Below are 17,126 nucleotides of genomic sequence, written 5' to 3' on the forward strand. Positions count from 1 at the left end.
TTGTGCCACAAACTTCTCTTCTTCCCAATTCTATTCAATACCTCCTCATTAGTTATGTGATCTACCCATCTAATCTTCAGCATTCTTCTGTAGCACCACATTTCGAAAGCTTCTATTCTCTTCTTGTCCAAACTATTTATCGTCCAAGTTTCACTTCCATACACTCCATACAAATACTTTCAGAAACGACTTCCTGACACTTAAATCTATACTCGATGTTAACAAATTTCTCTTCTTCAGAAACTTCGATCTTAAGTGAAGATATGTGAACGACTACCAGAAGATATGATCACTGCCCCTGGTGAGGTCGTATGCTGAGTAGTGGCACTGAGGGCACGTGACGCTGTAAGGAGAGTGTATGAGTGGAGCTGAAACGAATGGAGAATCATTCTACCGACGATTAGTGGAGCAAATGCGGAAATTCGCAGACTTCAGCAACATTGGCAAAAGCCGGATTGTTGTGGCCCAGTGCCTGCGAGCGAGCATCTTGCGAGTAGTGAAGCTGGTCGGCTGTTCGCTTGCTGCTGTCGTGAGCATATATGTAGAGTGGTTGAACGATGCTGAAGCCACGAGTAGATGACATCACAGAACATAGGGATCGGAGGCTTGCACGCTCTCTGAAGCAGGATAGGCTGCGATCTGACGACAGAGTACAGTGCTGTCACAGGCACGGGTGTTCAGTGCACAGCGTTGAACTCGGTGGTCCGCAGCACAGGACACCTAGTGTTTCCACATTGACTCGCATCGTCAGTTACGATTACAGTGGGCACGGCATCAGAGACTGGACCGCGCATCAGTGCTATAGTGTCGCCTGGTCGCACGAATTCCGTTTATTGTGAAATCAGGTACGCTGTCATCCAGGCTGCTCGAAACATGTAGCTTACCACAGACGCAGGCCGGTGGGAGCAGTATTATGTTATGGGGAACATTCCCCTGGGCTTCCACGGGACCTGTAGTGGCAATCGAAGGCACCGTGACAGCTGTGGACGACGTAAACTTCGTTAGGGACCCGTTGTAACCCCTTATGTTTGATGTCTCCCCAATAGCGATGGCATTTCCAGCAAGATGTCCTCGATTGTGAGTGTTCATCGGAGGTGAGGGTATCATCTGGACTGCCCCAGGGAAGTGTGGTAGGTCCGCTGTTGTTTTCTATCTACATGAATTATCTTTTGGATAGGGTGGATAGCAGTGTGCGGCTGTTTGCTGATGATGCTGTGGTGTACGGGAAGGTGTCGTCGTTGAGTGACTGTAGGAGGATACAAGATGACTTGGACAGGATTTGTGATTGGTGTAAAGAATGTCAGCAAACTGTAAATATAGATAAATGTAAATTAATGCAGGTGAATAGGAAAAAGAATCCCGTAATGTTTGAATACTCCATTAGTGGTGTAGTGCTTGACGCAGTCACGTCGATTAAATAATTGGGCGTAACAGTGCAGAGCGATATGTAGTGGGATAAGCATGTAATGGCAGTTTTGGGGAAGGCGGATAGTCGTCTTCGGTTCATTGGTAGAATTTTGGGAAGATGTGGTTCTTCTGTAAAGGAGACCGCTTATAAAACACTAATACGACCTATTCTTGAGTACTGCTCGAGCGTTTGGGGTCCCTATCAGGTCGGATTGAGGGACGACGTAGAAGCAATTCAGAGACGGGCTGCTAGATTTGTTACTGGTAGGTTTGATCATCACGCGAGTGTTAAGGAAATGCTTCAGGAACTCGGGTGGGAGTATCTGGAGGAAAGGAGGCGTTCTTTTCGTCAATCGCTACTGAGGAAATTTAGAGAACCAGCGTTTGAGGCTGACTGCTGTACAATTTTACTGCCGCCAACTTACATTACGCGGAAAGACCACAAAGATAGAGAGATTAGGGCTCGTACAGAGGCATATAAGCAGTCATTTTTCCCTCGTTGTGTTTGGGAGTGGAAGAGGGACAGAAGATGCTAGTTGTGATACGAGGTACCCTCCGCCTCGCACCGTATGGTGGATTGCGGAGTATGTATGTAGATATAGATGTAAAAGATAACTGCACGTCACAAGGCCAGAATCGTGCTGCAACGGTTTGAGGTGCATGATAGTGAACTCACGTTGATTTCTTGGCCATCAAATTCGGCTTATCTGAATTTGACAAACTGCCTATTGGCTTCTGCATCGGGTTCTTCGGGATACGTTCATCTAATGATTTTACTGACGTTTCGCCAGCACGAGTGGCTGGGATTGTCAAAGCTTCGCGCTCCATTGCCGGTGGTGAAGCAGCAATGGGGGGTGAAGCTTTGACAATGCCAGCCACTCGTGCTGGCGAAACGTCAGTAAAATCATTAGATGAACGTCGGCCGAAGAACCAGATACAGAAGCCAATAGGCAGTTTGTCGACAAGTGGCCACGAAAGCCGTAACAATTTTATCTGAATTTGATGAAACCCAGCTGGTGCGCTATCGGGCGCAAGCTCCGTGCCCACAAACCAACCGCCGATAAATTACGGGAAGTGTGAGACCTAGGGGTAGGCATCTCGTGTCACAGACCTGTGGAAACTTAGAGCACTTGTCGAATGCATGGCATGCAGAATCACAGCTGAATTGCTTTCGAGACGTGCTTGTAAGCAGGTGGTCATAATGTTTTGGCTCATCGGTATATATTTCTATCTGTATATTTCTATCTTCTGGACATATCAATGGTAAATGCAGGCACAATTTACCACATACTGAACCCAGGACCCCAGAGGGTAGTGATTAAGAACAGAGTATTAGCGACTATCCTGAAACGGATAGACGTCGGCGATATTGGTATGTAAATCTGTGTATTTGGTGTATTACCTTTTTTTTAAGCAGCAACCACTTCAGTCACAGGTGACGATTCGCCGCCCTACAGGTTCTCGATTAGTAAGCGCTAGAAAAGAAGCTAATTCCACGGCGTATTCAATGTAAAGGCTCTGCACCCGCAATAATTCGTCTAATCTTGTTTTCTCACTCCTTACGGGAGTGGTAGTTAGATGCCTGTAATGTATTCCTAGATCGTTCACTTAATAATGGTCAGTCAAAATCTGTAAACAGGCTTTCGCGGGATAGTTGGCGTCCATCTTCAACCGTCTACCACGCCAGGTTTTTGCATCTCAGTGACGCTCTCACGTGGGTGAAACAAGCCCGTGACCTTCACCGTTGCCCATCTTCGTACGAATTCAGTATCCTCTGTTAGCCGTATTAAGTACGGGTTCACAAGGTTATGCAATATTCTAGGATGGCCCGCATGAGCGTTTCGTAAGCGTTCTCTTTGTGGACAAGCAACATTTTCCCAGCATTCTGCCGATGAACCCAAGTCTGCCACCTGTTTTACCTACGACTATTCCCCTGGCATCACTCAGTTTTCGTTGGCGCAAATTGGCGTACCCAGTCTACCCTTTACTCGCATAAGGTGACTGATTCCAATAGTGAATCATCGTCTTATACTAGTTTCCTGCCTTTTGTAAAGTACAGGGTTTCACATCTCAACATTGAAATCAATTTACCAATGTTTGGTACATTTTAACCATGACCGATTTCGGTAAAAGCTGTCTTCAAGTCTGTTATATATAAAAATGAGTATTGGATAGAGTCGAAGTTTCCTAATTATTTGTATAAAACTGTTTAATATATATACAAAATACGGTCTATTGGATCGTAACTGAGTAACTCTTCAACGTTCTTTCGCCGCGCGAAGTGGCCGAGCGGTTTGAGGCGTCATGCACGGACTGCGCGGCCCCTCCCGCTGGAGGCTCGAGTCTTTGTGTGTGTGTGTGTGTGTGTGTGTGTGTGTGTGTGTGTGTGTTTTGTTCTTAGCATAAGTTAGTTTAAGTGGTGTGTAAGTCTAGGGACCGATGACCTAAGCAGTTTGGTCCCTTAGAAATTCACACACATTTTTTCAGTGTTCTTCGCCGTCAGTGTAGACACCAACCTTAAAATGGTGGCAGGGAAGTTTGCAGGATAGTGCCTATGTAGGCGTAAAAAAAGCTGTACATAGGAAAGAAGAACACAGTGGGGGAGAGGGGGAGATAAGCACAGGGATTCACAGTTACCTAATGTGTGTTGCCTGCAACTTTTTCCCTCCGTGAAAATGCCAAGTTCAACTTTAAAACATTCAGCATAATAGAACATCTCAAAAAAAACTTTTGGGGCCTGTTTTGAGTGAATGAAATTGGCTGGTTGAAACAGAATCCACAAATATAGATAACTTTGTAGTCTAAATACTAAAATAACAACAATGGAAAATCAGAGATGGAATAACGACAACATTAAGGGAAGGGAGATTGCTACTCACCATATAGAGGAGACGTTCAGTTGCAGAGAGGCACAACAAAGAGACTGCTACACACTTGAGCTTTCGGCCACAAGGCCTCCTCCTAAAGTAGAAAACGCACACACATTCACCTCTCTCTCTCTCTCTCTCTCTCTCTCTCTCTCTCTCTCCCTCCCTCCCTCCCCCTCCCCCTCCCTCCCTCCCTCCCTCCCCCCCCCCACCACACACACACACACACACACACACACACACACACACACACACACACACGCGCGCGCGCGGACTGTGGGGTAGGAGCGCGCACGCGTGTGTGTGTGTGTGTGTGTGTGTGTGTGTGTGTGTGTGTGTGTGTGTGTGTGTATGGAGGGGGGGGGGGCTGAATGTGAATGCGTTTCCTACTTTAGAAGAAGGCTCAGTCACGAACAGACATTGTCAGCCATAAAAATTTCATCGTTGTTTGGGGACATGACCTTCGTAGGCGAAGATCCAGAGGACCCCAGTCCATTACCAAGTAAACGTAGCCCACACCATTATGGAGCCACCACCAGCTTGCACAGTGTCTTCTTGAAAACCTGGGTTCACGGCTTCGTGGGATATGTGCCACACTCGAATCCTACCATCACCTCTTACCAACTGAAATCATGACTCATTTGACCAGGCCACGGTTTTCCAGTCGTCTGGGGTCCAACCGAGATCATCAAGAGTCCAGGAGAGGCGCTGCAGGCGGTTTCGTGTTATTAGCAAAGGCACTCCCGTCGGTTTTCTGCTGCTGTAGCCCATTAACGCCAAATTTAGTTGCAAGGCCGTAACGGATACGTTCACCGTACGTCCCAAATTGATTTCTGTGCTTATTTCACGCTGTGTTGCTTGCCTGTTAGCAGACGCCGCTGCTCTCGGCCGTTAAGTGTAGGCTGTTGCCCCCCTGCATTGTCCGTGGTGAGAGGTAATGACTGAAATGTGGTGTCCTCGGCACACTCTTGACACTGTGGATCTCGGAATATTGAAGGCCCTGACGATTACCGAAATGGAATGTTCCATGCGTCTAGCTTCAGTTATCGTTTCTCGCTCATAGGCTGTTAATTCTCATCGTGCGGTCACAATCGCGCCAGGAACCTTTCCACATCAATCGCCTGAGTATATATGATAGCTCCTCCAATGTACTGCCCCTTTGTATCGTGTGTAACCGACACTACCCCCATCTGTATCTGTGCACATCTCTATCCCCCGACTTTTAACAGCTCAGTATACAGGGTGGCCATTGATAGTCACCGAGCCAAATATCTCTCGAAATAAGCATCAAACGAAAAAACTACTCAGAACGAAACTCGTGTAGCTTGTAGGGAGAAACCAGATGGCGCTATGGTTGGCCCGCTAGATGGCGCTGCCATAGCTCAAACGGATATCAACTGTGTTTTTTTAAAGAGGAACCCCCTTTTTATTACATATTCGTGTAGTACGTAAAGTAATGTCAATGTTTTACTTGGACCACTTTTTTCGCTTTGAGGTAGATGGCGCTGTAATAGTCACAAACGTATAAGTACGTGGTATCACGTAACATTCCGACAGTGCGGACGGTATTTGCTTCGTGATACATTACCCGTGTTAAAATGGACCTTTTACCAATTGCGGAAAAGGTCGATAACGTGTTGATGTATGGCTATTGTGATCAAAATGCCCAACGGGTGTGCTATGTATGCTGCTCGGTATCCTGGACGACATCATCCAAGTGTCCGGACCGTTCGCCGGATAGTTACATTATTTAATGAAGCAGGAAGTGTTCAGCCACATGTGAAACGTCAACCACGACCTGCAACAAGTGATGATACCCAAGTAGGTGTTTTAGCTTTTGTCGCGGCTAATCCACACGTCAGTAGCAGACAAATTGCGTGAGAATCGGGAATCTCAAAAATGGCTCAAATGGCTCTGAGCACTATGCGACTTAACTTCTGAGGTCATCAGTCGCCTAGAACTTAGAACTAATTAAACCTGACTAACCTAAGGACATCACACACATCCATGCCCGAGGCAGGATTCGAACCTGCGACCGTAGCGGTCACGCGGTTCCAGACTGAAGCGCCTTTAACCGCACGGCCACACCGGCCGGCTCGGGAATCTCAGAAACGTCGCTGTTGAGAATGCTACATCAACATCGATTGCACCCGTACCATATTTCATTGCACCAGGAATTGCATGAGAGAAATTACGGGACGATGAAAGATTTTTTGCACGCGTTCTATTTAGCGACGAAGCGTCATTCACCAACAGCAGTAACGTAAACCGGTATAATATGCACTATTGGGCAACGGAATATCCACGATAGCTGCGAGAAGTGGAACATCAGCGACCTTGGCGGTTTAATGTATGTTGCGGCATTATGGGAGGAAGGATAATTGGCCCCCATTTTATCGATGGCAATCTAAACGGTGCAATGTATGCTGATTTCTTACGTAATGTTCTACCGATGTTACTACAAGATGTTTCACTGCATGACAGAATGGCGATGTACTTCCAACATGATGGATGTCCGGCACATAGCTCGCGTGCGGTTGAAGCGGTATTGAATAGCATATTTCATGACAGGTGGATTGGTCGTCGAAGCACCATACCGTGGCCCGCACGTTCACCGGATCTGACGTGCCCGGATTTCTTTCTGTGTGGAAAGTTGAAGGATATTTGCTATCGTGATCCACCGACAACGCCTGACAACATGCGTCAGCGCATCGTCAATGCATGTGCGAACGTTACGGAAGGCGAACTACTCGCTGTTGAGAGGAATGTCGTTACAAGTATTGCCAAATGCATTGAGGTTGACGGACATCATTTTGAGCATTTATTGCATTAATGTGGTAATTACAGGTAATCACGCTGTAACAGCATGCGTTCTCAGAAATGATAAGTTCACAAAGGTACGTGTATCACATTGGAATAACCGAAATAAAATGTTCAAACGTACCTAGATTGTGTATTTTACTTTAAAAGAACCTATCTGTTACCACCTGTTCGTCTAAAATTGTGAGCCATATGTTTGTGACTATTACGGCGCCATCTGTCACAAAGCGAAAAAAGTGGTCCAACTAAAACATTCATATTTCTTTACGTACTAAACGAATATGTAATAAAAGCTGCGGGTTCCGTTTGACCTATGGCAGCGCCCTCCAGCGGGCCGACCATAGCGCCATCTGGTTTCCTCCTTCCAGCTAGACAAGTTTCGTTCTTTGTAGTTTTTTCGTTTGACGCTTATTTCGTGAGATATTTGGCCCAGTCACGATCAATGGACCACCCTGTATATGGTAAGTAGCAATGAGTCTTTTCCATTATATTGCAAAAAAAAGATTACTTATGTTACAAGGATAGCTAATAATTTTATCGCTGTATTGCTTTAGGGTATTGTTCAAATTTAATAAAACAACATAGTGACGACTCCGATACTGTGGGATAAATGACATTGCACTTCCGCTGAAAAATGTCTGCGTTGTATTCAGTGGTTTCTTAGCTGCCTGAACTGGTCATGAATCCCTGTATCATTTGACATCTATGAATTAAATAAATAATCATTTTCGATTAATTAATATTTGCTTTATCTCTCGAAGACATCATGTGAGCTTTTGTATGTGGGAGAAGCTGCACAGAAAAGCGCTAATCGTCGTCTTTTTTCAATGTGGGTGTCAAGAAACTGTTTGAAACTACTAAAACTACTGCGGTTAAATCACCAAGTACAGTACAGGGTGTCCCACTCGAACCTCCCTGATTTCAAAGTCCTAGGAAAAAAAGCAGTAGGTACGACAATGAAAATTGCACCGCATTGTAGAGCATCTCAAAGAATTTATATTCCCGCGTCAGAAATGCCAAATATCATCGCCAGAGAGCAGCATGGTCGCATGAAGTGAAAATGGCTATCACGAACATGTTCAAAGATAACGTGCGGATTTTTCGGACACCAAATCCTACCATTATGCCTATTAACCCTTTCTGATAGTTGAAAGGTTGCCTCACCTGAGAATAAACATCTTTCCATGAAGCTGGATCCATACCAATGCGTTGCAGCAAATCCGCGAGCAAATTGTGTGTGGTTTGTCGTTCGGCGTCAGATGTTGCAGAATTTGCACTTCGTAAGCACACATACGAAGACGCCGGTGAACTTTACGATGTAGTGTTGATCGAGGTACATAAAGTTGCCAAGATGCTTGACGAATTGACTTACGTAGGCGTCTGAGAAACGTTTGTCTGATGTCCTCCGCTCTAACTTCTGAAACTCCGTAAGGTGCACCGTCAGAATGTTTCAGAAGACTTCGTGTTGCCAGAGAAACTTCCTATACCATTCCTTAATGGTTTTGACATCAGGTGGACCACATTCATACACACTACGATAATTTCTTTGCACAGCAATCGGCGATTCGTTTCTGGTAACCACACTGCTGCTTGGTGCGCGGCTGTGGAGTCGCCATTTACAAATCATGCGGCTATGCTGCACTCTGGCGACGATATTGGTCAGTTCTGACGCGGGAATATAAATTCTTTGAGACGCTCTGCATGTGGTGCATTTTTCACTGTCGTATCTACTGCGGTTTTTCTCTCCTGGGTCCTTAGGATGTTTGAGTGGGACACCCTGTATAAATCAGTGTGTGGTTCGATAGCAGGACGTGAAACTAAAATATGAAAGCCCACAGTAACTGCAGTAACTTTGAGTGCCCTTGTCGTGCGTGAGGGACTTCGGTGAAAATTTCAAGTATTCTGATTGCCCAGCAGAGTCGTTGAACACAGAATTACCTTGACGTCCTCTGCGCTTCATACCCTCTTGGCTGTGTGGCACATTTACATGCTGATGAAGGGCGTTTCAGCGCTTGAATGAGAGAACGCATTTAATCTTACTGACAGTTAGCGAACCATGTGAAAGCCGTTTAACTGCGCAGCAGAGGGGAAACGGAGGAGAATGGTGTCGAAAGCCCCTGGCGGTGCGATTTGATGTGCTGGGATCAATTGAAATGCTTGATTGGAGCAGCTATGATGCTAGAGAGAGGCGTTCAGCCGTTCTTTATCTATTTCTCCCCTCCCACCGCCTCCACCTCTTATTCTTCTAACGTGTGTCTGCGTTAGCGTTGTTTCTTATTGTTGTAGCCTTCATTCCCAAGACGGTTCGGTGCAGATGGCGACGCTAGCTTACCCTGCACAAGCCTCTTTGCATAACAACAACCTGCATACATTGAACTGTCTTATAGAAGTCAGATCTTTATTTCGCTGTAACTGTTATATGTTGCTGTAATGTTTTTTTTTTTCTCCAAATTATCTCATGTGAGAAAGCGAAGTCAAGCTGTAAGGTGCTTCTTAAACTCACTCCCCCCCCCCCCCCCCCCCCGACTGACTATTCTTTTATGTCTCATGAAAACTTCTATCGACTGATCTCTTCTTTTAGTCTAGTTGTGCGATAAATGTCTTTCCCGCTCCGTTCGATTCAATACTTCTTCGCTAGTTATCCGGTCAGTAGATCTAAACTTACGCAGTTCTCTGTAGCATGACATTTCAAAAGCTCCTAACCTCGTCTTATATGAATTACTTACTGTCTGCGTTGCTCTTCCGTACAAGGCTATAATCAAGACGAATATCTTCGGAAAAGACCTAACGCCTCAGTTAAATTCGATGTCAACAAATTTCTCATTTTTAGAAAAGCCTGTGTTATTGCCAGTTGCATTTTACGTCTCTACTTCGGCCATGATCAGTTTTTTTTTTTTTCTGCGCAAAAAAAGTTGAACTCGTGGGTTACTTCTAATATGTCATTTGCTAACTTAATTCCCTCAGCATCGCCTGATTTAATTCGACTGCATCTCATAGCCCTTGTATTACTTTAGTTCATGTTCATCTTGTAACAGCGTTTCAAGAGAGGATCCATTCAGTTCAACTGCTCTTCAGTTATTTGGTGTCCCTGACAAATTACAATGTCATCGGCAAGCCTCAAAGTTTTTATTTCTTGTCCTGAAATTTAATTTGCCTCTCAGATTTTTACTTGGCTTCCTTTATTGCGTGTTCAGTATACAGATTGAATAATTTCGAGGAGTGGCTCCAACCCTGTCTCATTCCCTTCTAAAGCATCACTCTCATTCGTGTTCCTCGACCCTTTTAACTGCAGACTGGTTTCTTTACAAGTTTTAGACAACCTTCGCTCCCTGTGTGTTATCCGTATTACATTCAGAATTTCGAAGTGTGTAGTCCACTTAAGTTCCAAAAGCTTAGTCTAAATCTACAAATTCTATAAACGCAGGTTTACCTTTCTTTAACTTATCTTCTTGGATTAGTAGCAGTTCAGTGTTGCTTTGCAAGTTGGTACATTTTACTGGAGCTCAAACTAGTGTTACTCAAGATCGGCTTCATTCTTCTGTAAATAGTTCGTGTCAATAATTTTCATTCCTGACTTATAAAACTGATAAGCTGGTGGTATTCACACCTGTCATTAAGCATGCCGTTTTTGGAATTATCAAATTATTCTTGAGCTGTGAGGGATATTTCGCATATCTCATCAGTCTTGCATACTAGGTGGAATAGTTTTGTCGTGAGATGTTCTCGCAGGGATCTCGACAATTCGGTTGTCAGTTCCAGGTGTCTCGTTGCGATATCTTGTTCTCTATAACAGTGATGTTTTAATTTAGCGTCACAAAAACAAAACAGATAAAAAAAAATTCGAGAAGAGGCGCTTGTTTTCACCAAGGCGTAATTCTGTTCAGCGCCGTCGCGCTGCAGACGGCAGGAAATTGCGAAGCAGCCACGCATGTTGTCGACCCTCGAGTTTCCCGCTGTGGAGCCCGGCCGGCCGGCGGCGGCGGCGCCCCCTAAGTTTGCCCGTAAAGTGTAGGAGGAGGGCGACCCCTGGATGAGCAGCACGCGCATGCGGCCATCGTGACGGCCACAGCTGGGGCGACACCCGCGGTCGCCATGGCGGCCAACCAGATAGCGCAGGTGAGTGAGCGAGCGAGCGTGCGTGGGGCGCGGGGGCGTGCCGCGGCGAGCGCAACGTGAGGCCGCCCGCCGAGGAATGTGCCACTGTCCGTCGTACCGGCAACCTGTCAAAACTGACCTTAAGCCAGTATCTGTGCAGGCGCCTACCCTTGTGGATCGGTAGTGTTTTGTTAAGCCGCTCACTGTAGCGTTACACGGGTTATCTGTGGAAAAGAAAAAAACTGCAAAACTGTTTCTGCAATGTTCCACTACCTAATCATATAAGTGACACCTGCTGGAGAAATTCGCTAGGTGTTTACGACACATTTAGTTCCACATAAAACATAAAGACGCGTTTGATGCTGAGCAAGCCAGTAAAATACCTTGTCATAAATAGTTTACCGCCAACTTAACACACAGTCGTAGTTAACAAATACTTCCTTCAGCTATAGTTTTCTATTGTTATATCGGACTTCGTCTCCACGTAATACATTTCATAGAATTGGAATACATTTTGAAATAAATATTCTTTTGAACCACAATTCATGTAGTTCACAAATTATTCTCAACTCTGAAGGAATGAGTCTTACTTAAACGGTACAAAGGTAAGAAAAAGGTGCTACAGAAAAATGAAAATCATTCAATTCAACTGTTTTCACAGGTAGTGCCTCCTTTGCATTCGGAGGTGTACATGCGATTTATTTGAATACAGAAGACAAGTATTTAATACACGAACAAGAGTTCTTAATTTATTACTTGTCTAACGTGCAAGGTGCAGTAGGTTATACACCTAGCGACAGTGTCGGATAACCCGAATCACAGGACAAGTTTTGGGGCTGTTCCGCGACTGTCACGGTGCAGAAGTTGCGCGACTTGTTTTAGTGAGTACATTTTCCGAGTCAGTTTATATTTGCTGTCCTGGAGAGAACACTGTGTATTTCAAGTCTTCCCAGTCTTTGGGATGTGACATACCAAGAGTACAGAAGCAGAAAGAGGGATGCTATCTAGTATTTGACAAAAAAAAGTAGAAAAAATGCTCTATTTAAGATCACAGTTCAGGAGAGAATACAAGAAGCTGTGTGAATAAAGCAATAGTATTTCATCTCCGATAAAGTCAAAACGGTTTTGTTACAACCCATTACAACTTTTACTATAGAAAGATCCCAGAACTTCTCTCATTAATAAACGGTCACAATGCCCACATAGTACTAGGGACGGAAAGTTGGCTGAAACCAGATGTAAACAGTAATGAAATTCTAAACTCAGACTGAAATAAAACTTCCTGGCAGATTAAAACTGTGTGCCCGACCGAGACTCGAACTCGGGACCTTTGCCTTTCGCGGGCAAGTCCTCTGCCATCTGAGCTACCCAAGCACGACTCACGACCCGTCCTCACAGCTTCTATTCTGCCAGTACCTCGTCTCCTACCTTCCAAACTTTACAGAAGCTCTCCTGCGAACCTTGCGGAACTAGCACTCCTGAAAGAAAGGATATTGCGGAGACATGGCTTAGCCACAACCGGGGGATGTTTCCAGAATGAGATTTCCACTCTGCAGCGGAGTGTGCGCTGATATGAAACTTAGCCACAACCTGGGGATGTTTCCAGAAAGAGATTTCCACTCTGCAGCGGAGTGTGCGCTGATATGAAACTTCCTGGCAGATTAAAACTGTCTGCTCAGATGGCAAAGCATTTGCCCGCGAAAGGCAAGGTCCCGAGTTCGAGTCTCGGTCCGGCACACAGTTTTAATCTGCCAGGAAGTTTCATATCAGCGCACGCTCCGCTGCAGAGGGAAAATCTCATTCTCAGATTGGAATATATACCGCAGAGGCAGGCTGGACAGTGAAGCGGGGGCGGGGGGGGGGGGGGCCTCGTGGCGTGTTCATAGCGATAAAAAGTGCAATAGTATCGAAGGAAATTGACGGAGATCCGAAATGTGAAATAATTTGGGTGAAGGTCACGGATAAAGCAGGCTCAAACTTGGCAATTGGATGTCTCTATAGGCCACGTGGCTCAGCAGCTGTTGTGGCAGAGCACCTGAAGGAAAATTTGGAAAATATTTCGAGTAGATTTCTCGACCATGTTATAGTTTTCGGTGGAGATTTTAATTTACCAGATATAGACTGGGAGACTCAAACGTTTATAACGGGTGGCAGAGACAAAGAATCCAGTGAATTTTTTTTAAGTGCATTATCTGAAAAGTACCTTGAGCAGTTAAGCAGAGCACCGACTCGTGGCGATAACATATTAGACCTTCTGGTGACAGACAAACCTGAACTATGTGAAACAGTTAACGCAAAACAGGGAATCAGCGATCATAAAGCGGTTACAGCATCGGTGATTTCAGCCGTAAATAGAAATGTTAAAAAAGGTAGGAAGATTTTTCTGTTTAGCAAAAGTGACAAAAAGCAGATTTCAGAGTACTTGACGGCTCAACACAAAAGTTTTGTCTCAAGTACAGATAGTGTTGAGGATCAGTGGACAAAGTTCAAAACCATCGTACAATATGCATTAGATGAGTATGTGCCAAGCAAGATCGTAAGAGATGGAAACGAGCCGCCGTGGTACAACAACCGAGTTAGAAAAATGCTACGGAAGCAAAGGGAACTCCACAGCAAACATAAACATAGCCAAAGCCTTGCAGACTAACAAAAATTACACGAAGCGAAATGTAATCTGAGGAGGTCTATGCGAGAGGCGTTCAACGAATTCGGAAGGAAAGTTCTATGTACTGACTTGGCAGAAAATCTTAAGAAATTTTGGTCTTATGTCAAAGTGGTAGGTGGACATTTACACCATCATCCTGTCTTGTAAACTTACCTAAACTAGGGTGAGAGTCGAATCTTAACATTGTTTACTTGCTTATTACATTTACTTGATCAGCAAAAAATTTTAAAGCGCATTTGCGTTCAGGAACATATTCTGGCTCTTTATCCGAGTTGTAATTATCCACATCCTCATTTTCGTAAAAATCGCCCCTGAAAAGCATTTTCCTGTCACGAACACCGCTCGCGTTCTACTGCTAGCAGCTGTTTTGCTGGCATCATTGTTTACATGCACGCATCCTGACAAAGTTGCCATTATTCAGAATCTGAAATTGGAGATAGAGCTGCCATTCCATGGTTTGTCTTGGAAGTATCAACTAATCCGAATAAAGCACATCACTTACCATGTTTTGCCGGTCGTGGTGGACGAGCGGTTCTAGGCGCTTCAGTCTGGGACCGCGAGACCGCTACGGTCGCAGGTTCGAATCCTACCTCGGGTATGGATGTGTGTGATGTCCTTAGGTTAATTAGGTTTAAGTAGTTCTAAGTTCTGGAGGACTGATGACCTCAGATGTTAAGTCCCATAGTGCTCAGAGCCATGTGAACCAACTTACCATGTTTTGCATACAGTAACTTTGTTTCCCACCGACTGTAGCTTGCCATTATTTACAGCCGGTGTCTTCCATATGCTCTCCTATATTATGACAATCCTTCAGTGATATAACAAAGCACACGGTAGATTTAAAAACAGCTAATCACGCGTTTGGGTACAAATTATTCTTCCATTATAGGACGAGCAAGTTCAGAATATTTTGCGACCTAGTCCCTCGATAAAGTTCATTAATAATATTGGAGTCCACACAAGAGACACAGTTCAGTCCGGTAGTGTTACTGAAGTTTCTCTGTAATGCAGTCACAACCCTATCGATAAGAATTCGTGATTGCTACAATAAACCAGCGGGCGACGGCGCAAGAGCCAAAACATTATGACCACCTGTTTAATAGCGTGCTTGCCCGTCTTCGAAACGAAATAAACCACTGTTGGTAGGTTCGTGGAGGTATGAGACATTAGATGTCTACGCACAGGTCATGTAATTCGCGTAAATAATGGACCGTTGATTTTCGTACGCGGTGATGATGCCATTTAACGACCCAGACGGATTCCATAGGATTTACATCGGGCGAATTTGGTCACCGAGACGCCAAATTGAGTTATAATGCACCTCAAACCATAGTAGCACGGTTCTGGCTCAAAGACACGAACAATTGTACTGCTGAAAGATGACATCGCTATCGAGGAAGACATCAACCCTGAAGGGACGCACGTGATTCGCAGCTGTCAGCGTGACTTCGATTACTAAGGCAGGTCCTATGCAAGCCTAGGAGAATGTCTCTCGTAGCATAATACTACTCCCAACAGCCAGCGTTTGTGGAGCGCCGAATCTTTCGAGCGTCGATGATGGAGTTTGTGGATATGACCATCGACCAGTGTAGCAAAAATGTGTGTCACCCGAAGAGCTGACACGTTTCCGTTGATCGACGATCAAGGTCCCTACGGTTCCTTGCCCACTGAAGTCGTAATTGACGACGACGTTAGGTCAGCATATGAACACTTACGAGTGGTCTGCTGCGGAGCTCCATGTTCAACAATGTACGATGAACGGTGTGCTCCGAAACACTTCTGCGTACACCAGCATTGTGCTCTTTCGGCAGAGATGCTACAGATCGCCATCTATAGTACTTTACCAAACAGACAAACCTCTGAACCCCACGTTCTGCGTCATTGACGTCCACCCATTTAGCGCCTAGTGGTAGTTTCACCCTCGTCCTACCTCCTTCCGCAGATGCTCACGACAGTAGCACGTGAACATTCGACCAGCCTCGTCGTTTTTGAGATATTTGTTAATAGGCTGTACGTAATAATAACCTGCCCTTTTCCCTCATTTGCAGCCCACATCTTCGCTAGGGTGACCCCCTGTCCGTGTCGCTCCGCTTACATACTTTTGTTACCGCGCCACGTGACCGCAACGGCACAAGGCGGCATCCAGCGCCGCGATGGGCAGTGGTCTTAATGTTTTGGATTATCAGTGTACAGCACACTTATATAGGAATACTTTCACCCGATTCTTCACAACATTCAAGCCACATTGCAATAAAATTTGTAACATCAGAAGCATTACGAGATTCAGCATAACACGATTTACCGATGAGGCACTGTCTGGCTGCGGATGTCCGCCCCGACACGTACACTCTCGCCCGTGCTGGCGACAAAGTCCGTACAGATCGCTAGCGGTCGCGCGCTACTCGAATGTTTAAAAAGTTGTAAGTGGGGATGGCAGTACCCTCATAAGTATCCGAAATCTGCGGGTGACAGCAGACTTGTGATTTTTCTGTTGGCTACTCAGAGCAAGCCGTGTCAATAAGCTACATTGTAGGAGTGTAGCAGTGTTAAGCCGTAGATTTCTATTACGTTTTAATCACCAAATTTTAAAAAGAATAAATTGTTTAGATGCCCTAACTGACATGATGATACACATTAAAAGAAATGAAAGCGTGTAATAATGAGCTTCAATTGCAGGTACTTAGAAGATATTTTAAAGTTAACGGTAACATTTAAGCTTTCTACGAAACACATTTCAATCAGTGCAATGTACCATTTCCATATTTTTCCGGTGCGCTGTTTTGTTTGGTATGAATTCTGTCTTCCTTTGGTTTTGGAATGTAAATAGGGGCGACACTATTCGAACGTAAGAATCTGCTTTTACTCTTCTCAAAGCTGCTTATAAAAATGGATGCTGATGAACTGATTCAGACCAAGACTTAAAACGACAATGAAAACTCGAGCACGCGGTTGCCGTTCTCAAAAGCGCACAAAAGTAACTTACGAACGACCTACTGAGGGCAGTACGGGAATGAGGACACATTACGCTGTTGTTGTCCATGGATACAGCGTGCTGTAAACATCTGTTGGTTTTGTCGCTGTGAAAACCGTATTCAGTTCTAAGCGCAGCGCATACTTTACTTTTAATGGAACTAGTTTGTGTCTTGATAAGTTTGTGAAATGCTTTAATATTCTAGTTCCAGCGTAATGGAAGCCTATTACCCCACACGGAAAATGGCAGACGTATTTATTGTTATGGTCTAGAAAATGGAAACAGCAGTCGGACACGTGTG

The 17,126-nt window shown here is 44.9% G+C and overlaps 1 protein-coding gene across 5 annotated transcripts in view; it reads left to right on the plus strand.

Annotated features, from left to right (window-relative positions):
• The window catches only part of LOC124787644 (transmembrane protein 47), a 375,006-nt gene that overhangs the window by 294,626 nt on the left and 63,254 nt on the right, over nt 1–17,126 (plus strand). The window contains exon 2 of one of the 5 annotated variants that reach the window (XM_047254429.1): nt 10,979–11,210. The exons of the other annotated variants lie outside the window; for them this stretch is intronic. Coding sequence (XP_047110385.1) covers nt 11,187–11,210 — 24 coding nt within the window. The 5' untranslated portion in view covers nt 10,979–11,186. The remainder of the gene's footprint in view (nt 1–10,978; nt 11,211–17,126) is intronic. 5 annotated transcript variants of the gene reach the window in all.

Source organism: Schistocerca piceifrons, chromosome 3 (assembly GCF_021461385.2).
Source record: "Schistocerca piceifrons isolate TAMUIC-IGC-003096 chromosome 3, iqSchPice1.1, whole genome shotgun sequence".
Taxonomy (NCBI): domain Eukaryota; kingdom Metazoa; phylum Arthropoda; class Insecta; order Orthoptera; family Acrididae; genus Schistocerca; species Schistocerca piceifrons.